The sequence below is a fragment of the Mustela putorius genome, unplaced genomic scaffold, assembly GCF_011764305.1.
Source record: "Mustela putorius furo isolate JIRA1106 unplaced genomic scaffold, ASM1176430v1.1 tig00004007_pilon_pilon_pilon, whole genome shotgun sequence".
NCBI classification, from domain to species: Eukaryota; Metazoa; Chordata; class Mammalia; order Carnivora; family Mustelidae; genus Mustela; species Mustela putorius.
In genome coordinates, this window is record NW_025422145.1 from 13,737,920 (window position 1) to 13,763,169 (window position 25,250).

At 60.3% G+C, this 25,250-nt stretch overlaps 1 protein-coding gene across 5 annotated transcripts in view; it reads left to right on the forward strand.

Moving 5' to 3' along the window:
- Positions 1-25,250, forward strand: part of ABCA3 (ATP binding cassette subfamily A member 3) — a 38,776-nt gene that overhangs the window by 9,433 nt on the left and 4,093 nt on the right. For all 5 annotated transcript variants that reach the window (XR_006604382.1, XM_045072221.1, XM_045072220.1 and 2 more), the window contains exons 6-26: positions 637-764; positions 1,386-1,551; positions 3,271-3,530; positions 4,706-4,822; positions 5,004-5,124; positions 9,146-9,319; positions 10,774-10,955; positions 11,728-11,871; positions 12,299-12,428; positions 12,615-12,769; positions 13,043-13,198; positions 13,409-13,619; positions 14,385-14,535; positions 15,782-15,880; positions 16,654-16,840; positions 17,544-17,847; positions 20,050-20,323; positions 22,866-23,070; positions 23,372-23,591; positions 23,811-23,969; positions 24,819-24,991. Coding sequence is in view for 4 of the 5 variants with exons in the window: in XM_045072221.1 (XP_044928156.1) it covers positions 637-764; positions 1,386-1,551; positions 3,271-3,530; positions 4,706-4,822; positions 5,004-5,124; positions 9,146-9,319; positions 10,774-10,955; positions 11,728-11,871; positions 12,299-12,428; positions 12,615-12,769; positions 13,043-13,198; positions 13,409-13,619; positions 14,385-14,535; positions 15,782-15,880; positions 16,654-16,840; positions 17,544-17,847; positions 20,050-20,323; positions 22,866-23,070; positions 23,372-23,591; positions 23,811-23,969; positions 24,819-24,991 (3,716 nt within the window). In the remaining variant the exon portion in view is untranslated. The remainder of the gene's footprint in view (positions 1-636; positions 765-1,385; positions 1,552-3,270; positions 3,531-4,705; positions 4,823-5,003; positions 5,125-9,145; positions 9,320-10,773; positions 10,956-11,727; positions 11,872-12,298; positions 12,429-12,614; positions 12,770-13,042; positions 13,199-13,408; positions 13,620-14,384; positions 14,536-15,781; positions 15,881-16,653; positions 16,841-17,543; positions 17,848-20,049; positions 20,324-22,865; positions 23,071-23,371; positions 23,592-23,810; positions 23,970-24,818; positions 24,992-25,250) is intronic.

The following is a 25,250-nucleotide window of genomic DNA, read 5'->3' on the forward strand; positions in this document are numbered from 1 at the left end:
ATTCCATGGGTCATCCCAGAACCCTTCCTGGGATGTGCTTTTGGGGGGACGGTTCTAGAAAAAGGCATTGGGAAGCACGTTGAGCGACATGTCTGGTACACACAGCTGTCGGTCCCCTGGCCTCACGCTTTGCTTCCAGGATAAAAAGTGTCCGTGTTTTTCCCACCTCTTCTTTGGCATAGGTCATCTGTGGCCTGTTGAGTGCCACGTGGCAGAAAAGGCTCAGGGGAGGTTCTCCACCCTTGTGGAGCGATGGCAGGAAAGCCCTTTACATGGTGTGGGGTCTGGTGACAGAGAAACCATGTGACATACGACATTAGTGTCCACTCCCATCTTCAAGGCACCCCACGTGGCCTGAGACAGAGGCCACCCCGTGCAGGGAGGCCACCCTGGAGGGTGTGGACCAGCCCTGCCCCCAGCTCTCCCCAGAAACCCCGCCCCCCGAAGGCGGATGTCTCCCGTCTCCTCAGCAGCCAGTCTCTCTGCCCCCATCCGCAAAAGCCTCCTGCACTCTGAAGACAAGGGTACAAAGCCCTAGGGAAACCTGGACATTTGCCGTCTTTCACTGAAAATGATGTGAAATGGCCTGATTTCCAAGTAGAACAGGCCCTCGGGCAACTCTCGGCTCCCCCACAGCTCGCGGCTTTCCCTCCGAGAAGGACTTTGAGGACTACATCAGGTACGACAACCACTCCTCCAACGTGCTGGCCGCCGTGGTGTTCGAGCACACCTTCAACCATAGCGCGGAGCCCCTGCCGCTGGCGGTGAGGACCCCCCCATAGAGCCCCTCCCCTCCCCATCCCCTCGGCCCACCTGCGGGGCAATGCCTGGCTTGGCTGCGGGGCCCACATCGCCCACTGGGTCCCCGCCAAGGGCGCCCTGCTGCCGCTCTAGCCCGTCGGGCCCATGCTGCTTGGAAAGCCAGGAGAAGGCAGCCAGCCGCCTACTGCAGACCCCGTAGTCCTCCGGCGCGTCCCCTGCGCGCTGTCAGGTGGGCAGAGGGGAAGGGAGCGGACTCCAGCAGTAGAATTTCAGTGATTTAAAACACAAGAGGTATTCCTGCCTAATGCCATCAAGCCCAGGAAATGAAGCAGCTCCTCTAGTATTATTCTGGGGACCCTCCCCTGGTGATCAGGGACACCTTGGGCACAGAGTTCCTGGAGGTAGATGGCAAGATGGGGCTGGCGAGAACACCCCGGGGATGCACCGCAGGGCTCCCTGTCCCCACCCAGGGCAGGGCTGTTGGTGTGATGCTCAGGGACCCCGTGGACCTTGTGGGGGCTTGTGGGGGTGGGGAGGTCACTGACGAGCCCCTAACCTATCTCTCATTGGACACGATGTTTGCTTCTCTGTCAGAGCAGGCGGTTTTCTCTTTGTTCCTGTAGGTGAAGTACCACTTACGGTTCAGCTACACACGGAGGAACTACATGTGGACAGAAACAGGCTCCTTTTTCCTGAAAGAGACAGAGGGGTGGCACACCACTTCACTCTTCCCACTTTTCCCAAACCCAGGACCAAGGGAACCAGCGGCCCCCGACGGTGGAGAACCTGGTGAGAAGCCACGGCCATGCCCCCAGCCTGGGCTGCTGACAGGGGCGGTCACGGGGAACCCCCACCTTGCTTCTCTCTGCAGAAGTATCTCTTTAGGGCTGTTTGGTCTTCTTCCGTGTCGAGGGAAAGCTGGCTCTGATGGGTTAAAACACTCCCAAGTCTGCAGAGGCACTTCTCCGCTTCCCGAGGACGTGTGGTCCCAAAGGAAACCTGTGTCTCAGTCTCGGAGAGGCTGCAGTTGGCGTCATGTCTGTGGGGTCGGCCTCACGCTTCACTTCCCTCCCTGGCCTTGGCTATGTGCACTCGTACGGGCTTCGGGGGCTCCGTAGTCCTGGAGCAATTGTTTGACTGCGTGAGCGGGCCGCTGGCAGAAGCTGGCTCCTGGCTAGCTGTGCCCCTCAGCAAATGTGTTGGTCTGTCCCATGAGGCCTGGGAAGGCAGCAGCATGTGTGTCTCCTCCAAAGCCCGGCTGCCCTCCTGGGACAGAGCTGGGGGTGAGCAGGGCCCCCCCCCGTGGGTCCTGGGCGGCAGCAGGGTATTACAGAGAACACAGGATCCCACCGTCTGCAGATAGTAGAGTATATTCACGTTTTGGTGGCAAGAACCAGGAATGTCCTGAGAGGAGCGCCAGGCAGCCGGGCTGGTGGGCAGGAGGAAGGGAGACGGCGGCCAGTGTTTAGAGACCATGGCCAGTGCCTGGGGCCCGCAGCAGGAGAGACCACCCCCCTGTTCTTGAGGACCCTTTCACTAGGTACAAATTCAAAATTTGTCTAAAAACGAAAACCAAGTAGGAGCCTAAGGAAAACATTCCAGCCGATGACCAGGGTCCATGTCTTTTTATGTGGAGGACTCGTTAGTCCACCCCAGTTTGAAGCACACACAGAGGGCTGAGCCATGGCAGAGACGTGGGCCAGGCACACGGCACATGCTTGGCAGCCACTGCTGTTGCAATCGTAAACGTCTGGAACCCGAGGGAGCCGTGGGTACCCCTGTGTTGAGGTGGGGGGCCGTACTGCTTCTGTCTTCTAGGGGCTGGGACAGAGCCTGCTGGCCTTTCCATGATAGAGATGTTGCATATCTTAATGGTCCCCGTATTTTATGAATAAGGGTGCCTGTGCCCATGTGCCCATCTGTCCTCTGCTCGCCTGAGGCTGTGCCCACTCCTTCCTCAGGCTCCCCATGGCAGGCTGGGCTCTGGACTGGGATCCTCACTCCCAGTCGGTCACTCGTCCCAGGCCTGTCTCACTGGCAGTTTTGTTACAGGGCACATGGCAGGGGCATCAGAAAGGGCCAGCAGAGAGAGCACAGCAGCTCACAGCCCTGAGTACTGGCCTTTGGACTGTGATGCCTCCCTCCCTTCAAGGCGCTAGCGCGGGGGGATGGAAGTAAGGCTGTGACTCAGCGGGCCTCGGGATAGTGGGTTACTGTTGAGTATCCGGGGGGGGCTCGATATTATCACCGAGGTCCTCCAAAGTGGACGAGGGAGGAAGAAGAGAGGGCCAGACAGATGCCACCTGGCTGGCCTTGGGGGTGCGGGAGGGGGCTGTGAGTCGGAGATGAGGATGACCCCTACAGGCCAAAAGACCGGGGTGCCCAGGGGGTGCTAGGTGGTGTCGCTCCGTGGCCCCGAGCACCACGGAGACCGGTACGGCTCAGGGCGCATGGCTGTGTTAGCGAGCCACACCCATGACGTGGCTTTTCCACCCGGCCCGCGCTCAGGGTACATCCGCGAGGGCTTCCTGGCCGTGCAGCATGCGGTGGACCGGGCCATCATGCAGTACCATGCCAACGCCTCCGCGCGCCAGCTGCTCGAGAAGCTCACCGTGACCGCGAAGAGGTTCCCCTACCCGCCCTTCATCTCGGACCCCTTCCTGGCGGCCGTCCAGTACCAGCTGCCGCTGCTGCTTGTGCTCAGCTTCACCTACACGTCGCTCACCGCCATCCGGGCCGTCGTGCGGGAGAAGGAGACGAAGCTCAAGGTAGCCGTGCCCGGTGCGGCTTCCCACCGTCGGGCCGGTTGGGTGCAGGGGGGAGGGGCGTGGGGGCAGGCCGTGGCCCGGGAACTGAGCCACTGAGCAGCTGGCCACGGAGTGAACGCCCACCATGGTGCAGGCGATCCCCGGGCTTCTGGGAACTCAAGCCCGGTGCACCAAGGTCCTTCACACCCTGCTGAAGCAGCCATGCGTGGGCAGTGCGGTAGAGCCTGACACGCTGAAACGACCACGGCTCGGATGTGCTGGGTCAAGCAGGAGACAGCGTTGAACTAATTTCGGTGGTTCGTTGACGTTTTGGCTGCGGCCAGTATAAAACTCTAAATTATATGCCTACTCATCCAACTTCTGCGGAATACAGCCACCCCCAAGGCCGGACGCTTCAGGGGGCGGCCACACAGAAGGCCCGTTCACATTGCATGGGGTGAGCACAGCCGTGGGTCCACACCGCCAGGCCCAGGGGGACGGGGGTTAAGGGGTATGGAAGGGGTCGTTAACCAAGCACAGCTTGCTTTAACCAAGCACAGCTGTGCAATAGAGTCACCCATAAACTCATGTTGGCAGTGCTGCCAAAATGACCCAGATTTTATTTGAAGTTCTTCCTTTGGCAGCAGCCACGACACTTAGAATATTCTCGGAGGTGCCACATCTGTGATCACGGGGGCTTGTGAGCTGCGGCAAGCCGGGGGCCGGGAGAGGGACTGGGAGAGGGACAGGGTGCTGTCCGCGTGGGCGCTGGACGTGACGGTGGCGCAGTGGTGACGTGAATGCAGTCAGCAGCAGATGTGAAATGGCTCAGAAGCAAACATTTATGCCCACAGATTCGTGGGTAAAACCAACGTGGCAGATGTTCAGTGATGGTTGAATCTGAGTGGAGGGCGGGAGCACGCTGGGTGAGGGGCGAGGTGGGCTCATCCTGCTGGGAGCCGGAAGCCTGGCCCAGGGGCCAGCACCTAAGACCAAGGAGACAGAGGAGGAGGGCAAGGGATGACAGCACAGGTGGACCGCATCTTCTGCCTGGCGCGTGCTGAGCCTGGGTCCCAGGCTGTCCCTCTGTCGTTCCCTCCTGGCCCACGGGTGACACTGGGCATCCGTACAGACGCACAGGCTCCAGACCACAGGGGCAGGCATGTCGGAGCATGTGCATGTGGCCCTCTCCCCAGGAATACATGCGCATGATGGGGCTCAGCAGCTGGCTGCACTGGAGCGCCTGGTTCCTCCTGTTCTTCCTCTTCCTCCTCGTGGCCGTCTCCTTCGTGACCCTCCTCTTCTGTGTCCAGGTGAGTGTGGCCTCGTGGAGAACGTGATGGTAGCGTGGACGGGCCCAGCACCCCGGGCAACCCCAGCCTTGGCTCAGGGCTTTCAGAGTGCGTCGGCCCTTCTCCCACCCTCGCTGGTTTTGTTGGAGACGGGCGACCTTTAAGGTGTCCCGGTCTTATCCCCGCTTCCCGGGCCACACAGGTGAAGAAGGGCGTGGCGGTGCTCACCCACAGCGACCCCTCGCTGGTGCTGGTCTTCCTGCTGTGCTTTGCCACCTCCTCCATCTCCTTCAGCTTCATGGTCAGCACATTCTTCAGCAAAGGTGAGCCAGCCCACCCCCAGGACCGGGGCACCCCAGGGACCCCCAGCCCGGGAAACCCCGGGGGTTCCTCCCGGTGGGCTGGAGGGAGCTGTGTTCTGACAAGACCCGCGGGGTGGCGCAGGCCTGAGTCGTTCTGAAGCTGAAGCTCGGGGAGCTGTTCCTCCTGTTCTGTGTGTGTCCAGAGCCGTCCTAGCCTTGCTCTCCCACCTACATATTGTGGAGAGACCAGGAGGCTGTGGGCGTGTCCCCACGGTGGGCGTGTCTCCACACTTGGGCGTGTCCCTGTGGGTGGGCGTGTGTCTGCAGCTCTTGGAGACTGTGGCCACAGGTGTGCCTCCCACCCCAGTGGAGTGTGCTTTTCCCTCTTTTACCAGCGGTGTCCGAGGGTTCAGATCTTGTTTCAGTTCCTTACAATTTCGCTCCCACATCTACCAGACCCTGTGTTCCGCCGTCTCCACACTGTCTTCTAGACTCAGCTGGAGCCTCTGGCTCTGTCCTGCGTTGTCTTTCTTTCTCTGTGGTGGCAGCACACACAGAGCAGTGGGCCATCGTCATTGTCCTTGAGTGCACAGTTGAGTGTCAGCAAGCGTGCCCACAGGGTGGTATGACCGTGCCCACCCCCACCCCAGAATTCTTCTGTCTTCCCAGACAGAAGCTGTGTCCCCCTAAACCCTGACTCCCCATCCCTCCTTCTGTCTGTGTGGCTGTGGCCATGCTAAGTAGCCAGCACGAGTGGACTCCCACAGTGTGCGTCCCTTTGTGGCTGGCTTCTCTCGCTGAACCTGCTGTCCTCGGGGTTCATCCCCGTCGTAGCAGGGTTCCTCCTACTGTGTGGATGGGGCGCTTGTGCTCGTCCTCCCACCTCTCCACACACGCGTGTGCACAGCTCAGCGCCTGGAGTCAGGCTGCTGTGAACATGAGCATGCCGGCATGACCTTGAGACCCTCTGGTCTGGTGTGGGGGTACCCAGAAGTGGCATGGCCGGGTCACGTGCTGGCCCTGCGTTTATTGTCTGAGGAGCTGCCGGGCTGTTTCCACTTGACATTCCCGCCTGGAGCGCCCGGCGGCTCCACTCCCTCGCCGCGCTCCTCACATCCTGGTTAGGGGCTGAGCTCAGATAGCAGCCGTCCTGGTTGGCGGTGAGGCGGTATCTGTCCTTCGAGTCTCCAAGCCCCCCCTTCATACTCACAGAAGTCTTCGTGCTGAGTCTGTGTGACTTCCTCACAGCTGTCTTCCAGCTCCCTGGTTGTCTCATTGACCGTGTATGTTCTAAAATGTTCTAGAATCTACCGAGCCTTCCTTTCTCAGGCCATATTTTTCTTTTGTCGGGTATTTAGCTGATTCTTGTACGCATCCACTTACTCTTGTTTCTTCATCCATTTTTGGGGGAAAACATCCCCCTTTTTTCGGTGGAAGCTCTTCATATGTTCCTCTTCGTGTTACATCCACGGCTCCCTGATCCTGCAGTCCTGAGTTTCCTGTCACCTGCCTCTCCTCGGAGGACTCTGGACATGTGGCCCATCCCCAGATTGCAAGCCCCAGCTGAGGCTTCTCTCCCAACACTCACACTCACACACAACTTCCCTGAGATGCTCAGCGTGCACACACCCAGCTGTGCCCACCACCACTCCCTGACCTTTTCGCCAGAAGCCCGTCCCCTGTTTCTGCTGGAGCACCCGGTCTTTCCTCCACTCTCACCAGAACACCTTGGGATCATCCCTGACATCCTTCTCTCTCTCACGTTCTACACCATGTCAAATCAGACCTGCAGCTCATGTTCCCACCACTTCCACTGCCCCACCCAGCCACTGTCACTGGCTGGGTTCACGGTGGTGGCTTCGACCTATCTCTCAGTGTCTGCCCTTGCCACGCTTCAGCTCTGGGCACAGTCCATAGTGTGTGCCTCCACAACCCGGCACTCTTCCACTCAATCCTTCCCCTGACCATCGGTCTCACTCGGAAGGAACGGAGGGAATGGTACAGCCTTCACCCGTGGCCCTGCCCAGCCCCCTTGCTCTAGGCTGGGCACACCCCCTTCTAGCGCTCTCTCCTCTGCCAGGTCAGAGGTTTCCACAGTGCGGTCCACAGCCTCCTGGGGATCTGCAAGATCCTTAGGAGGGTTCGCAAAGTACACACTATTTTTCTAAGAATACCCAGATGTTGTTTGCCTTTTCTACCACATTGATGTGTGCACGGACTGGCCCAGAAGCAAAGGCAGGTAAGACTGTGGCCTCTGAGCACCAGTCAAGACAGGCCCCAAGCTGCACTGGGAGCCATCCCTGCACACACTCCAGCAAGCCAACAACAAACAAGTGTCAACGTCACTCAGAAATGTCCTTGATGAGCAGCAAAAATTTATTGATTTTGTTAAACCTTGACTCTTAAGCATACTTTTCAAATGTTCCGTGGGATGAAACAGGAGGTTCATGTAACGTGCTTGGTTGCGTACTCAAGGGTGATAATTGTCTTCAGGAAGAGTGCCGTGTCTTGTGTGCCGTGGCCGAGTTGTCAGCTAAACTAGCCACTTCCCTCCTGGGACAGCATTTCACTCAAAAGAATGAGCCTCGGATGATAATTACTCACATCTGAGTGTCTGGCAGGCATATTTCTCAAACGTGAGCTGTCTTTTAAGAGCACCTGACAGTATCTGATGTCAATTGTGAAATCCTAGCTTTCAAGCAAAAAACAGGATTTTACGAACTCGAGCCTAACATCGTGAGCTCGATGGCGACCTAGTACTTAGCCTCTTAGGAGACTGGAGCTCCGATCAGCCAACGTGATATTTCCGTGTGTACGATAAATTGTGTCCACTCTGGGAGGGTCTGCGGAGTCAACAAGTTACGTTCCACATGATCAACACAGCACGCCATGAGATCATGTCCAAGGAGTAACCCTTTCGAAGTGCAAAGCAGATTCGCACGTTGCAGAGTGTGAGAGGTTCCTGGGTCAGCCTGGGTCCCCGAGGTACCCGGCCTTTAAGAGACGACTGCCTGGGGCGTGGTGCTTGAAAGACTCTATCGAGGGGGAAGACCCACGCGTGTCTGAGAAGCCTGTCAACGTGCCTGTCCCTTGTCCAGCTGCGAACCCGTGTGAGGCCCCAAACAGCGTACCACGACAGGGCGACCACAGAGCAGCCATAATCCCTTAAACCAGACGCTGCAGAGGCATGTAGACACGGAGCACAGTGCCACTCTCCTCGCTAAATTGCCGGAAATATAGTTGACTTTCATGAAAATACTTATGTTAACTTAAAGTGGCTTTGTTGTTCTGAAAAATCTTTACATTTTCTTAGTACTGGGTTGCTGTACGGTAAGAACTGGTACGTGTGTGTGCGTGTGCATGACCCACGCGAGTACACGTTCTCTGATGTCCTCGATCACTTCTAAGTCCATAGAGGGGTTGTAAGCTCAGAGCACCTGAGGGCTGCCGGCACGAACCACAGCCAGGCCGTTCTCCCCGACTCACCCATCACGCCTGTACCACGCATCACCTTCCAGTCAGAGCTGTGCTTGGCCTGCTGGCTACTGTCACAGCCCCAGCCCAGGGGATGCCTGGCCCCTGTCTGCGCCTTGTTACTCTGCCCGGGACTGTCCCTACCCAGCACACTCCGTTCTGCTCTGTTACCCTCTGTGTCCTTGGTGGCTTGCAAGCTCCGGGAGGGGAGGGGTTCGTGTGTGTGGTTGTGACAGATGCCCCGGTGCCGGCCACAGGACCTGTCTTGGAACGGATGAGTGAGAGCGGATGGACGTGGTGAGAAGCAGGCCTAGGCTGGGCTGGGCTGTGTCCGCAGTACTTTGTCAGGGCAAAGTCTGCAGGAGAGGGCTGGGGACATCCGTGTGGGGGTCGCCTGGGTGGGAGGGCGTGCGGCCCCAGGTGAGGTCAGGGTCCCTGCAGAGCATGCGCATGACAAGAGGAGCGGCCAAGCCTGGGGTCCACCAGCCCTGGGGCTTGCGTCCCCGCACAGTGGCGGATGCCGGGCGCTCCCCCGCGCTCAGCACACGTCTCTTCTTTCTGTCCGTAGCCAACATGGCAGCCGCCATAGGGGGCTTCCTCTACTTCTTCACCTATATCCCGTACTTCTTCGTTGCTCCCCGATACAACTGGATGACTCTCAGCCAAAAGCTGCTCTCCTGTCTCCTGTCCAACGTTGCCATGGCAATGGGAGCCCAGCTCATAGGGAAATTTGAAGCGAAAGGTGAGTCTCTTCCTTCTGATGAGCAGCCCTCGCCAACTGAGCAACAAGGGAGCGTGCTCAGGGCCGTCTCCAGCGCGTGGCTCCAGGACAGCTCACAGAGCAGAGCAGGGGACGGCAGGGGACGACAGGCGCTCTGCGGTGGGGAGGCTCCTGCCCCCACAGATGGGAGGTGCAGCAGGAGTCCCAGGGGAGGCGGCCCAGACCCAGACTCTCAGAGGACAGAGCACTAATGTACCCAGCGTGGCGATGGCCACCACTGGCCTTGAGCTCCTGCCCGGGAGCAGACGTGAGCACCTGTGTCCCGTGAAGGACCTGCTTGATACCTCAGTGAGCCACTGCCTGCACCTGGGGTGCTCAGAACAGTGAGGCCCTGGCCTCAGAGTCTGCGGGAGTTGACCCGCCCCCTGCTCTTGGTCAGGTGCCGGAACGGGTGCCTCCCTGTGCAGTGAGTGGGAATCACAGCCTAGCACTGTTTTTGTGATTTTCATGAAATTTCCTGATTTCATGAAATATCACAAGGGTTGAATAAAACACGTCACTGGTACATGGGCCACCTGCTCGGTTTCAAGGGTGGGGTCAAGCCTACTGCTCTAAAGGGTAGAGAGGCCTCCATGGGGAAGCCCACCTGCTGGCGGTGCTCTGGGGATGACCTCAGAGGGGCAGAGAGGGCTGTCGCCACCGAGAAGAGGCAAGAGGGTGAGCGTGAGCTTCTGTGTGGCCCTGACATTGTGCTAGCCTCTCCCGTGTGGGGACGGACCTGCGCGTCTGCGGGCACTGGGCCCTGTGCTACCCGGCTTCTCTGTCTCGGGCTGCGTGGTCTCATGGTCTCGTGTCTCATAGCCCTGGCTCTTGTGGTTTCCTAGCATGGGTCTGTGGGAGGAGGGAGGTCGCGGATCCTCCATGTGGCCTTATCTTTCATTAGAGTTGTTTTCTCCTGTGGTGGTGTCTTCTCGCACTTTGGCCTGTAACCGTCTGTCTCTGTGTTTAGCTGTGTGGGATAAATGTAGACTTTTTCAATGCACTGGGCCTTCCAGGGTTCGAACACTTTCATAAAAGCTGTTAACCAAGAACCTAACTGTAGGGCAGCTCTTGGTCTTCAAGACCGAGGCAAAACTTGAAAATAGGCAAACTTCTGGTCGTTTGAAAGTGACCGAGACCAAAAGACAGCTCTTTAGAGCTGACAGAGGGTAGCTGGCCGTGCGGAGGCCGCAGGCCCCATTTGGGCTGTGATGTTCCAAATGCAAAGGAAGGCAAGACCTGCGGGGACTAGAAGTCGAGCTTTACTTGTGCCTCAAGTGCTTGTGATTTTTGGAAAGAGTTGTAGTGAATATACACTATTCGCGTGGGACTTCCCCGAATCATGCACACGTATCCCTGTATCTGTGCGTGAGTAGGCATGTACAGTGTATGTGCACACGCGTGGGTGAGTATGTGGGTCGTGCTGTGTCTTTCAGGCGTGGGTGTCCAGTGGCGAGACCTCCTGAGTCCCGTCAATGTGGATGACAACTTCTCCTTTGGGCAAGTGCTGGGGATGCTGCTGCTGGACTCCGTCCTCTACGGCCTGGTGACCTGGTATGTGGAGGCGGTGCTCCCAGGGGAGTTCGGCGTGCCCCAGCCCTGGTACTTCTTCATCATGGTGAGTTCCGCACACTGGCCACCTCCGGGGGGGAGGGGTGCCCTCCGCACGTGTTCCGGGCCCCTCTAGTCCCTGGCACGCGACCCCGTCCCACGTGCAGTCAGTGAGCCGTGTGTCCCCAGAGACCCTAAGGCCCGCCCCGAGCCGAGAGGAGCATGCACTGCACTCCAGGGTGTGCGAGAAGGGCTCGTGCTGCTGTCACGGGACCAGCACGCCCCACATCTGTGGCCTCCTCTCAGACAGACATCCCCCTAGCTTTTCTGCCCACAAAGTAAAAATGATTCCCACACAATCCCCTCACCCGAGATGAACTGGGCTGATCCTGTTTGGATTGTTTTTCTGCACACGTGCGTAGCACACACATTCGCCTGTGTCTGTAGAAAGGGATCATGCTGTAAAGATGCCTGGAACTTATCTTTTTCCTTTTAACCTAATTTAGCTATCTTAACTCTAAACGTATGGATCTGTTTTTAAATATACTTTTAGATTTTTACCTATTTGCATTTGTGAGTTTTATTTTTTTGGATTACGTTGTCTGTACTCGGGAAGGCTGCCAGGGACCATGTGCCCAGACGGCAGGTCAGGAAAGGGGCTCTGAGCCTCCCCAGGATAGAGGAGGGAGGAGCCCTGTGCCCCCGGGGCCACTCTGTGGCCTTGGCCTCGCGGTACAGAGGACCCGTGACCTGTCTGTATTCAGCGTGTCAGTGAAGGTTTGGCTTTCATCACACACAAAATGATCGGCTGCTCATCAGAGGTCTGATTTCCATCCTAGCCCTCGTACTGGTGTGGGCACCCGCAGACGGTTTTGGGAAAAGAAGAGGAAGATGATGACCCAGAGAAGGTGCTCAGAACCGAGTACTTTGAGGCGGAGCCGGAGGACCTGGTAGCTGGGATCAAGATCAAGCATGTGACCAAGGTGCCACCCCCTGTGGACTGGGCAGGGACGGGGACCTCGTGCCACAGGACGTGCCACCTTGTTCAGGGCTCTCTCCAAGCCAGTGACCATCCCCCAGGCCATGTTGTCCCCAGGACACCCGTGGCTGCCCTCTGACCAGGTCTCCGGGCACCAGCCACTCTGCAGGCTCCATCCCCAGGCCCCGGGGGACTCAGGCTTGAGTCAGCAAACGCTAGCTGTGCTCACCGCACAGGGATAGACACTGGGGACCTGCCTGGGTCAGGGGATGTTGAGAGTGGCTGGGAGCAGCATGGCCTCCGGTCAGACCCTGCCCAAAATTCCCCACCTCTGCACTGATTGAGACCCTCCGGCAGGCAAGCCGGGGGCATTCCTGAGGGCAGCTGGGGGCGGGGCCCACAGTCCAGGGCTCCCTCTGCCTTTGCCGCAGGTGTTCAGAGTGGGGAACAAGGGCAAGGTGGCCGTCAGAGACTTGAACCTGAACCTGTATGAGGGGCAGATCACGGTGCTTCTGGGCCACAACGGCGCAGGGAAGACCACCACTCTCTCCATGCTCACAGGTGAGGGGCCACGGCCTCTGCCCCAGCAGCCCCGCCACAGGCCCGTGCACCCACCGAGGCGGGAGCAGGCTCACAGGTGACCTCGACCAGGCTGCTTGGGAGAATGGAGCGACCCGGGGCACACCAGAGCCGACCAGTGGGTGTCCACACTGCACTCATACCTCTGGGTCTTCTGCTTTCCCTTAGGTCTCTTTCCCCCGACAAGCGGACGGGCGTATATCAACGGGTATGAGATTTCACAGGACATGGTCCAGATCCGCAAGAGCCTGGGCCTGTGCCCGCAGCATGATGTGCTGTTTGACAACCTGACGGTCGCAGAACACCTGCGCTTTTACGCACAGGTGAGCTGGCAGCTGAGCGGACTTGGGGCCCTGCCGGCTCCATGGCCTGCATGTTCTTGCCCCAGGACGTGAGCCCCCATCCCCAGCCAGCAGAATCCATTCTGAGAAGCCTTTGCGGACCTGCAGTGGGGGCAGGGAGGGATGTGAGGCCACCAGGTGCCACTCATGGAGGAAAGGGGACGATGCTGAGGACAGGCTCCCCGCGGACTGGACGGGCCAGCCCCTCGCCCCCGCGGGAGCCCCTGTCGGACCTCTCCGTCCCCACTTTCGCAGCTGAAGGGCTTGTCCCGTCGGAAGTGCCCCGAGGAAGTCCAGCGGATGCTGCACGTGCTCGGCCTGGAGGACAAGCAGGACACCCTGAGCCGGTTCCTGAGCGGGGGCATGAGGCGCAAGCTCTCCATCGGGATCGCCCTCATAGCGGGCTCCAAGGTAGGCGGGCGGGAGGCCATGCACGGGGACGGCCACCTGGCTCTTGGGCTCGGGCTGGATGCAGCCCCCGGACGCTGGCAGAGCGGCCCGGCCAGCATGGGGACGGCTACATCTTCCCAAACCGGAGCCTCATGGGGCCTCCTGCACAGCCGGCCCTGGCCCGCGACCCTGCTCTGCCCCCACCCCCAGCAGCCACCACTCTGCCCGCAGGTGCTGATGCTGGACGAGCCCACCTCGGGCATGGACGCCCTCTCCAGGAGGGCCATCTGGGACCTCCTGCAGCAGCACAAGAGCGACCGCACCGTGCTGCTGACCACGCACTTCATGGACGAGGCTGACCTGCTGGGGGACCGCGTGGCCATCATGGCCAAGGGGGAGCTACAGTGCTGCGGGTCCTCGATGTTTCTCAAGCGGAAGTACGGTGAGTGGCGCGGGCGGGCCAGCCGGCCGGCCTCCCTCCCTTCCCCACGGGCCCTGGCCCTGGCCCGGGGACAGTTTGCTTCCCTGGAGGGCCCCCGAGACAGGAGCGGGGAGCGAGGTGCAGACAGTCTTGAGCTGGTTAGGATGATGTCCATCTGTGAACAGGTAAGGAGAGTAGCCAAGTGCCCGCCAAGGCCGCAGAGACCAGCGGTGCCCTTGGAGAGGCCACGCTCGGTAGCATAGAGGCTCTCAAGCCAGCGGCCCGTGGCATGTCCAGGGCCGGTGGCTAGTGCGTTGTTTGCCACATGAGCATGGCTTCCTTTCTCGAGGGCAGTCTGACACAGTCTAGCATGGCTGGTCCACCTGGGTCCTGCCCACAGGAGAGAGCAAAGACAGAAGCCAAGCTCCCTTCCTCAGACACCCAGCCGCATCCTCCTCAGGATGGAGGGAGGTTGGAGGGAGGCCAGAGAGGATGGCCATGGTCCCAGCTCCCTGGCAGAGAAAGCAGGGAGCACAGGTCTCAGGGAAAGCTCCTGTCACAGCCTCTGAGACTTGGAGCCTGGAGTCTAGTCCCGCTTGGGCCTCGTGTCCTTGCTGTACAGCAACCCCCACCCCAAGTCCTCTGGCATCTCTGCCCAGCAGAGGGTGGAGAGGCCAGGCCCTCAGGCCGGTGGGCACCCAGAGGCTCCACTCTCCAGCCCCTGCCCCATGAGCCGGCCCTCGTCGGGAGCCCGGGCCCCGGGGAGACAGCCTCCTTGGTGTTCAGGTGCAGGCTACCACATGACGCTGGTGAAGGAGCCTCACTGCGACCCCGAGGCCATCTCCCGGCTGGTGCAGCACCACGTCCCCACTGCCACGCTGGAGAGCAGAGCTGGCGCAGAGCTGTCCTTTGTGCTCCCCAAGGAGAGCACACACAGGTGCGCACTGGGGCCTACACGGGGTGGAGGAGAGGGCTCCGTGGGCCTCTGGGGCTCCAGGCTTAGAGTCCCCCTACCACTGTCCATGTCGGGCTCTGCCAGCAGGGACCTGTGACAGCACAGGGCAAACCCGCTTGCTGGGCCCGGCAAGCAGGCCTCCCAGTGCTGCGGAGCCGGCGGACCGTCCTGTACCTGGAGGGAGAGTGTGTGTGCCCCGCAGCCCCAGGTCGGGCATGCACAGCAGCCGCTCCGAGTTCCTGTGAGGCCTGTACTTGTGTATCTTCCTGGTGTCAGGCTTGGCGTCCTGCAGAGTCCTGGTGTGGGGGGGTAACAACCAAAGTCCGACTCACATTAAGAAAATGTAGGTATAAATCTGGAAAGTTCTTTTAATCTTGCCACAAGCCCAGGTGACGGGTAGAGCTTTAATAAATTCATATGGGTTCCCTGACCCAGTTACACCACGACATCATCAGTGTCTGTGCTGTGTCTCCATGCTTATGATTTTCCCCCAGAAAACATGCTAGTGAATCCTCTTCTAGAAAGGTCTCTGAACCTCCAGTGAGCCCCGCTTAGGTTAGAATCCCAGTGGTGGGGTAAATTGTACCCCGTTCCCTCCTAGAAAGGAGGCGTGTTTGACGTCCCTGTCAGCAGGGTGGGAGGGGACTGCGCTACCCCACGGCCTCAGCGTCCAGCACTGTTTTCCTAAACACCTGTGTACCCGGCAGGCGAAGCTGGGCTTTTCCGCTCCTGCTAGCAGGCGGTGGGGTCAGACCACAGCGCGTTGCCTCCAGGAGCTGCTTTCTCTGGACGGTGTGTGTGTTCTGTCCCTTGCTCACTTATCCATCAGAGTGTTCGACATGTTAACATCCGCCATTTTTTGCTGTAGTTTTTTGCAGTTGGTCGCTGGCTAGTTCTGTGGGCTCTGTTTGCCACGCAGAAACTTGGTGTGCAATGGGTCGTACCTTCACCCTGTGTTCATTTTTCCTACAAAGTGTTACCCCACAGGCCTTTGGGTTTGTTTTGTGAGTTCACGTGGACCGGTACTATGGAACACCCCCACAGGCCCAGGTACCCCGGGTAGAAGGTCCCATGGGGACAGAAAAGGAGGACACCAAGCCCGCAGGGTTTTTTGCAGTGGCTTTGCAAGGACGGAGGTCCCTTTGTTCCCCCAGACAGAGAAGCAAGCTGCCTCGGAAGGCACTTGTGTGGTTGAAGATGTGGTTTTCACTCCGGGTCTTGCTCCCAGGTTTGAAGGTCTGTTCTCGAAGCTGGAGAAGCAGCGGAAGGAGCTGGGGGTTGCCAGCTTTGGGGCCTCCGTCACCACCATGGAAGAGGTCTTCCTTCGGTCAGTAGACATACACTTCCGACAGACAGGCGCACATGCCTGGCTAACGTCACACCCAACACCCCCCAACGGGCGGCCGGACAGCCGGCTGCAAGCAGGGCCCCAAGTTCCCCATGGCACTCACCCAGCAGAGGGCCCCTGAGCTTAGGCCCTGGAAACTTCCGTCCTTCCTCATGGGGAATGTGCAGCATCCCCGGGGCCCCTTCCTGGAGCAAGTGTCTGTCCAGGATGAAGGTGGGGCCTGGACAGGCGGAGGCCCAGAACCGCGGGCAGGGACAACAAACGTATCTGCCAGGCTTGTCTTGAGGGCGTATTTGGCAGACAGAGTGCTAAGAACCAGATGTACAAAAGGAAGTGCGAGGTACGTGTCTGTCCTTGAGGATCCTGGGCAGATCCTAGAGCAGGCAACAGGGCAGCGAGTGCGCATGGCTGAGATCACTCTTGGGCACCAGGGTGGCCCAGGCCAGCCTGTGGCCCAGCACCCAGGGGCCTGCCGGCCTCACTGCCTGTCCCCCCCCCACACGCCTGGCCCTGGCTGTGAATGCTGGCTCTGGCCCGTCTCCCAGGGAGGCGGGGTCCTTGTGGGCAGAGCAGGTCCCTTGTCTGGTTGTCTGTCTCTGCCAGACTTTGCTCGACTACGGTGCCCAGTGTCTGGGGCACATGTTGATGAACCAGTGAGGGAACGAAACTCTAGCCAGGACAGCCAATGGCATGTTCCTCCTCCTCCGCGGGGACAGCCAAGCGGTGACCAGGCCTCTCGTGTCTCGGCGCAGGGTCGGCAAGCTGGTGGACAGCAGCATGGACATCCAGGCCATCCAGCTCCCTGCCTTGCAGTACCAGCATGAGAGGCGGGCGAGTGACTGGGCCGTGGACAGCCACCTGTGTGGAGCCATGGACCCGACCAATGGCGTAGGCTCCCTGATCGAGGACGAGTGCACCACCGCCAAGCTCAACACTGGGGTGAGCGCAGGAGGCTGGGGGACCCCTGAGCCCCACATGTTAGGTGTCCACGGGGGCAGACAAGGGCTTGCGGAAGGAAGCGCAACTCGCTGGGAAGCGGTCAGAGTACAGGTCACACGGTCATGCCATGGAGGAGGAAAACCCGGAATGTTTGAACCGGCAGCTGTTGTTTTCCTTTTGTCACTGGGCTGCTCACCGATGAGCGGATGTAGCACGTGACGCTCACGGTGCTCCGTGGACTGAGGACTAGCCGTGGGCCTCGTGCTCTCTGGTGAGGCAGAGGGCAGCATCCGGGGGGCCTGGGCCCAGGTGTACAGCTGCCATATGGCTGAGCCAGGCTCCAACCCTGGTGCCTCCACTGGGAGGACAGAGAAGGGCAGCCCTCTGCTCCCTTGTGAGTGCCGCCCGGGTCCTCCCACCAGCAAGGGCAGGGCACCAGGCAAGAGTAGAGGCCTCGGCGCCCCTGTGGGACCACAGCTGGTCCCCCTGTGCCCAGCACCTGCCGGGCCTCCATGGTGTTGTGAACCACCTCTGAGGCTGAGTCGCGTTACTGAAGGAGCTTCGCAAGCAGCACTGGGGCCTTGGGGCACATATGTCAGCCTGGAGCCCCAGGCTCGCGTTTGGACTGGGCCCGCGGCTGCTGCACGGGGTTCCCAGGCTGGGCCTGCGTAGCAGCCACGGCAGCTCATCTCCTCTGCCGCAGCTCGCCCTCCACTGCCAGCAGTTCTGGGCCATGTTCCTGAAGAAGGCCGCATACAGCCTGCGCGAGTGGAAGATGGTGGTGGCCCAGGTCCTGGTCCCGCTGACGTGCGTCACCCTGGCCCTCCTGGCCGTCAACTACTCCTCTGAGACCTTCGACGACCCCAAGCTGGAGCTGACCCTGGGTGCCTACGGCCGCACGGTCGTGCCCTTCGCTGTCCCAGGGGCCTCCCGGCTGGATCAGCAGCTGGCCGAGCGTCTGAAGGGCATGCTGCAGGCTTCGGGCCAGGAGCCGCGGGAGGTGCTGGGTAAGTGGCAGCCACGGGGCCCGAGCTCCGCCCTCTGAGCCTGGCTTCTCAGCCCAGGCGCTGTGCACCTCGTCCTCACACACAGAGGATGTTCGGAAGCCTCCCCCTCCCCCACTCCATCACGACAATCACAGACACCTCCAGACCTTGCCCTTGGGGGAGAAGGCTGTTGGCCAGAGTCAGAGGCAGGCACAGGCAGTGTCAAGGGCTCAGGTTTGCCCGGGTGGCCATGTACCCAGGTTGTCTGTTTCGGGGCCATTGGAGGTGACTTGCGAAACCTCCGTGGCCTCTGTTTGCCAGGCAGGTCACCACATGCACTGAGGGGACACTGCTCTTTCTTCTATCCCATCAAGCCCGAATGATCTCTGTCCCCAGTGGTGGCAGCCGGATGCTGCCCCGGGCTGGGAGCAGGCCTTGGGCTTGGGCTCAACGGGTCGTGCGGGAAGGCTGGCTCAGGTCACCGCTCCCCTCCCACATCCTGGCCAGCACACTGGCTGGCCAGCGGGTCTTGGCAGGAGTCGGTTCTTGTCTGGGGAAGGCTGAATGCCCTGGCGTAGGCTGTCCCTGCAGTGGGCCCTGGTGACGGCAGGTGCGTGTGCAGCCCCGCCCACCACCGTCACCGCTTATCTCCGCCAAGACCACGCTCCTGTCACCTCTGTGCACCCCAGCTGGGTGCTGGCTGCCACCCAGCCAGGCCCCAGGAGCTGGAGGCTCTCATGGCACACAGGGGCTCTGGGGCACTCAGGACATAGCCTCGGGTGCCCCTGCCTCAGTCCTTCTGGAACGCCAAAGTGTCCATCTCCTCGTCAAGCACGTGGGTTTGACCACCTCGCTGTGTGGACTCATTACGCCATATTTAGGGACATCTTCTTTTCCTTGTGTAACAGCAGCTGCGGCCAACCCGGGAAGCCTTTGTAACTTTTTTTTTTTTTTAATATTTTAGTTATTTATTTGACAGACAGAGAGAGGTCACAGGTAGGCAGAGAGGCAGGCAGAGAGAGAGGAGGAAGCAGGCTCCCCTCAGAGCAGAGAGCCCGATGCGGGGCTCCATCCCAGGACCCTGAGATCATGACCTGAGCTGAAGGCAGAGGCTTAACCCACTGAGCCACCCAGAGGCCCCTGCCTTTGTAATTCTTGACGTTAGGGCTCACGGACATGTCCCTGTTCTCTCAGTGACCCTCGTCCCGGGGGCAGGTGTCCTCGTTGGCCCTGTTTATAGAGAGAGGGAGGCAGGCCCGGGGTAGCCAGGGTGTGAGCAGGTGTGAGCGATGCTGGAGGGAGCTGGCCGGCAACGAGCTCAGGGCAGGCCCAGCACGCGCGTTGGGAACGCCTCTCACCACGCATCTGCCGCGGAGTAAAGTGAGGGCCAGCAGGACTGAGGCAGGTCCTGGCCTCCCAGAACCCGAATGCCCGGGGGGGCGGTCCAAGACCTGAAATAGTGATCGACTGGGGTTCTTCCGGGTGACCAGGGAGCGTTCCTCCTCCCTGGGCCCCCTCCCCCAGGTACTGTTAGTTTTCTTTTTTTTTTTTTTCAGATTTTGTTCATTTATTTGAGAGAGAGCGCGAGCACGTGCACACAGAGGGAGGGATAAAGGGAGAAGCAGGCTCCCCGCGGAGCAGGGAGCCCCACATGGGGCTCCATCCCAGGACCCTGAGGTCACGGCCAGAGCCGAAGGCAGACACTTAACCCATTGAGTCACCCAGACGCCCCGGGCCACTCTTTTTAAAAACCATCTTTTTTTTTTTTTATTCCTGATTATGAAGGGGTACTTTTTCATTCCATAAAAACTAGAACACCAGGAAAACAGGCAGGGGTCCTATCTGATCGCAGCCCCTGAGGGCAGCCCCTCCCTGCCAGCCCAGCGCCCATTACCTGAGACAGCTCTGCCTTTCAGAGCCTGGCCTCCTGCCATGTAACCCTGGCCCGCCGCTGCTCCCTATAGCATCCCCCCAGCCCGGGACAGGAAGAGGAGCTCTCCTCATCCCTGTGGCCTCCTGTGGCTACAGGGTCCCCACTCACTCGAGCCCTGCAGCCTCAGGCCCCGCCCCTCCCATGACACTGCTCCGGGGCCCACGGACTCCGACCATGTGAGAAGGCAGCCTGTCCTTCCCAGCTTCCTCCAGGCCTGAGCTCCTCAGAGTGGATGCCTTGGGTACGTGCCCTGGGGAGCTGTTCACCACTGACGCTTCATTGTCCCCCAGGTGATCTGGAGGAGTTCCTGATTTTCAGGGCCTCAGTGGAGGGAGGCGGCTTCAATGAGCGGTGCCTGGTGGCAGTGTCCTTCAGAGACGTGGGTGAGCGGACGGTGGTCACGGCCCTGTTCAACAACCAGGCCTACCATTCCCCCGCCACCGCGCTGGCCATCGTGGACAACCTTCTGTTCAAGCAGCTGTGTGGCCCCTTGGCCTCCATCATGGTCTCCAACTACCCCCAGCCCCGGAACACCCTGCAGGCCGCCAAGGACCAGTTCAACGAGTACGTGCGCTACCCCGTCCCTCGGCCCAGCCCCATGCCTGACCATCATGACCTCCACCGAGACTGAGCCCCCGGGGCACTCAAATGGGCATGCAGGTGGATAGAGCACAGTGTCTGCCTTCGGGAAGCTTCTGGGTTCTGGCCAGGAACCTCTGCCCCACATCTTTCTTAGCCTTCCAGACTCACCCTTTCCTTGGGTAACAGATGAGCTGGTGGGGACCCTGTCCTATGTCCAATGAGGTCTCCGAGGGGGACCTCCTGGGGATCTGGAGGGCAGTCATGCCCTCTTCCCAGATCTATACCCACCTCCTGCTGACTGCTGTTCCCTGGAGTCCCAGCACATGACCAGGATGCAGAACACAGCGAGGTCAGGTGTCCCTGCCTGAGGCGGCCACGAGTCAGGAAACCCCATGGCACCTCTGTTCTCAGGCCTCATCCCGCTGTGATGCATGGGGGAGCCTCCCCTACACTTACAGAGCCTCCCAGACTCTGGGACCATTCAGAGGAAGCCCAGGAAAATCAGTTAATTTCAGAACCATCGCCCCACGCAGGGCAGTTCATTAATGGGGTGGCAGTTTCATCTCCAACCCCTGCCCCGTGTTGGAAAGTGCTCTGGGTCCTACGAGGTCCTCCACCTCAATAACCTCCTGTCTCTACCCCGAAAGCAGAGATATGGTGGTCGTTGTCTGCCCCTCTAGTGCGGGGTCAGGAGCCACGCCACCCCAGGGAGGGGCCTCTGCTCTGACAGGGCCCCAAGGAGACAGGCCTGCGGGGCCCTCAGACCTAGGAGGGTGGGGACATGGAAAAGGGGCAGCTCCCTCCCGGTGGGCTCAGTGTGGTGGACGGGGCTGTGGGGACCTTTGTTTCGTGTTCGCGGTGTGAGGAGCTAGAGCTCTGCACCCACGTGTGACATACAGCCAAACGGTTGTTAGCATACTCGGAGCACGGGCCATCGGCAGGCTTGCTGTCGCTGACACACAAGGTTACGTTAGTTCCAGGTGCGGGGTAAACCGTCACCACCCGTCGTCTAGTCAACACCCCAGTCCCATGTAGTTCCAGAGTCTTCTCTGTGATGAGGAGGTCATCTCTCTGAGCAGCTTCCAGCACTTAATCCAGATCGGTGACCTTAACCGCAGTCACCATGCTGTACATGACCCCCGAGGACGTGCTCAGTTTTTGACAGGAAAGCTGGACATGTTGACCCCTCACCTGCCTTGCTCCCCCCCCCACCCTCTGGTCTCCGGGTCTGTGACCTCCATGCTGGTTTTTGGAGACTCCAGACGTGAGAAAGATCACACAGTATTCTCTTTCTCTGTCTAACGTACTTAATTTGACTCCACGCCCTCAAGGGCCATGCACGTTGTCACACGTGGCAGGATGTCCTCCTTTGTTGTGGCCAGAAAGCACTGCCCTGCAGTCCGACCCTGGTTTCTTGATCCCATGGACGGATGCTGGGTCGTCTCAGTCTCGGCTGCTGTAAGCCATGGGGCCTCCCGCACGCAGGGCCCGCATCGCGCCCAGTCAGCGGTTCCGTTTTCTGAACGCAGGATGGCCGGAGCCCCTGGTGGCTCAGGCTTTCACTCTCTGCGGACCCTCCGCGCTGTTCCCAGAGCGGCAGCCCCAGTGTGTGTTCCCGCCTACGGCGCCGGAGGGCTGCCCCTGTCCACATCCTCTCCCGCACGTGCTGGACACGAGAGCTCCGTGAGGTGGCCTCTCACTGCGGCTTGGCTTGGTGTTTCCCTAGTGGTTCTCAGTGCTGAGCACCTTCTTGTGTGCCTCTTGGCCCACGGTGTCATTTTACTCTCACGGGGGTTCCGGGACCCAGCCGTCACTGGCCGCTCCTGTGTCCCCTTCTCCAGGCGGCCTCCATGCTGTCTCTGTCTCGGGGACACACCTGCTCGGGACATCTCCTGCTGATAGAATCGTATGATGAGAGGCCTTTTGTGACTCGCTTTTTTCACTTCCAAGGCCCGTCGGTGTCGTAGTGTATATCCGTAATTCTCTCTTTTTGGTCAAATAGTAACCAGATGTCAAAGTGCCATTTTTTGAGGCAGACAGGAAATCTTCAAGCAGCAGAATTACGCCATCTGTGCTGGTTTCTGGAAGGCATTGCTAGCCGTTGTTTACAGCATGTGGAATGCACCCAGTGCGGGAGAAGAGCCGCCGCAGGGGGGTGCATGGGGGCAGGGGCACAGTGGCAGTGTCTGGCCAGGGCAGAGTGAGCCCCCGTGGGAGTTCTCAGGGGATTCGGGAAAGGCAGGAGGGTGGTGGCACAAGCACCTTGGGGCCGGGGTCAGGGGGGCACCACTACCATCCCTGGCCCAGAAGCCCAGAGGAGCTGTCCTGGGGGGATGGGCTTTTCCCCGCTCTGAGATCACCGCCACACACATACAGCTGTGGCATTCTCTCTTAACCTCCATTAGCGGCAGGGCCACTCCACCTCCTGCCTTGGATGGTGACCAAGGACCCGATGGGTGTCCCCTGCTGCGTGGACTTGACTACACTCAGTCCCTGAGCTGCCCTGTCCCCCTACCCCCTGCAGGGGCCGGAAGGGATTCGACATCGCCCTCAATCTGCTGTTCGCCATGGCGTTCCTGGCCAGCACGTTCTCCATCCTGGCGGTCAGCGAGAGGGCCGTGCAGGCCAAGCATGTCCAGTTCGTGAGCGGAGTGCGTGTGGCCACTTTCTGGCTCTCCGCGCTGCTGTGGGACCTCATGTCCTTCCTGGTTCCCAGTCTGCTGCTGCTGGTGAGGACTGCGAGGTGCTGGGACCCCTCCCCAGCCGTCACAGGGGGCTTACCCTGGGGCCCCTGCACTGACTGCAGCTAGCCTGGGGTGCACACCGGCAGCTCAGCCCCAGTCCTGGGGGGATGGCTAGAGACACCCCTCATCTCTGCACCACTAGCTTCCAGCCCACGTGCGGGGGCAGGGGGCGTCCAGAGCGGCACGTGCCCAGATGGCCCCAAGTGCAGAGGGGAGAAGGGGGCAAGTCGTCAGGGAGCACCAGGCCACAAAGCCCTCCGAGCCACCCGCCTCTGTGCCGTGGCAGGTGGTGTTCAAAGCCTTTGATGTGCACGCCTTCACGCGTGATGGCCACATGGCGGACGCCTTGCTGCTGCTCATGCTATACGGCTGGGCCATCATCCCCCTCATGTACCTGATGAACTTCTGCTTCTCGGGGCCCGCTGCAGCCTATACCAGGCTCACCATATTCAACATCCTGTCGGGCGTCGCCACCTTCCTCATGGTCACCATCATGCGCATCCCAGGTGTGGGCCTCAGATCCCCTCCCCCGTCCTGCGCACGCGGAGCCCCCTGCTCTGGTCCTGGGTGGCCCCAGCGTGGGCACTGGGCCAGGCGCCTCTGCCAAATACAGCCCTGCTGGGCCCGCGGCACGTCTGCCTCGTGATTTGGGGGCAGGGATGCATCCTGGAGGTGTTGTCCCGGCCGTCACCCCCAGCACCTACTGGTCTGTGCCCTCCGCGCAGTGGTCAAGCTAGAAGAGCTTTCCAGAACCCTGGACCATGTGTTCCTGGTACTGCCCAACCACTGTCTGGGGATGGCGGTCAGCAGCTTCCACGAGAACTTCGAGACGAGGCGGTACTGCACATCCTCCGAGGTCGCGGCCCACTACTGCAAGAAATACAGTGCGTGTCCCCGTGGCTGCCCCTCCCTGTAGGCTCGCCGACCTGCTGTGTCCCCCTGCCCACTGGGCATCTCTGTGTCTTGCACACCCCTGCCTTTCTCTAGCAAGGTCGTCTGGGGTGCATCCAGGGCACATCCTCACTGTAGGCTCTTACCTCAGGACCTGAACTTACTCCATCTGCGAGACCGTTTCTGAAGTGGGGTTTTCATGGGCTCTGGGGCTTGGGGCATGTCAGGTCATTCTGGGGGCCACCTCTCAGCCCCCTACACACCCTTCCCATGCCTGGACCAGTCTTCAGCATTGGTCAGCTGTCACGGCTGTGACCACAGGAGTAGGGTTGGCGGGTCCCATCTTCACGTCTCCATGCAGCCCCCAAGCGGCAAAGGAGCATGGGAGCAAGCAAGCGAGGCTGTGACTCAGTCACTTGTCATGTGCACACCTTGCAAAGCAAAACTGCCCCCAGATACAGGCAGTTCTTGGGGCTTCTGGGAGGTAGTGACAAGCACAGGGCACGGCCTCAGACGATGAGTGGACCCTGTGCCTTCACAGCCACCATCGGGGCCGGTGTGCAAGCACCTGTGGGTCTATGGGGGGCGGGGCTCAGGCTGGGACACAGGGTAGAGGCACAGGGTGGGAGGATGGTTTGCAGGACAAGAGTTGCAGGGTAGAAGGGGACGGGGCGAGGCAGGAGGGCACATGGGGCAGCCGGGGTGGTCGGCGGGAGGGGGGTGCGCAGGAAGGTGGCGGGGGATGGCATGCAGGAGGGGGATCATGGGATGGGGTGCGGGGCCGGGGGGAGGGCACGGGCGGGGGGACGGGAGACGTGGTGCTCACCCCCTCCCCCACACAGACATCCAGTACCAGCAGAACTTCTACGCGTGGAGTGCCCCGGGGGTCGGCAGGTTCGTGACCTCCATGGCAGCTTCTGGATTTGCCTACCTCAGCCTGCTCTTCCTCATCGAGACCGACACGCTGTGGAGGCTCAAGACCTGCCTGTGTGCCTTCCGGAGGAGGCGGGCACTGGTGAGTGGTCCCGGGGCCCCTTGCACTCCACCTCTGGCCTGGGCACCGGAGGCTGTGGTGCTTGCCGGCAGCTGCCCTTGCTCGGACCCCTGGGGCCCCCACAGTCTCCGTCTGGGCAGAGGCTGTCAGGCCAGCCGCCCTCATGTGTGTCATGTCCGCCCCATTGCACAAGCGAACCTGGGAAGGAGCCTGCGCTGGCCAGACACGGGAACCCAGGGCGGGGTGGCCACTCTGACCTGTGAAGACCGTTCCAACACGG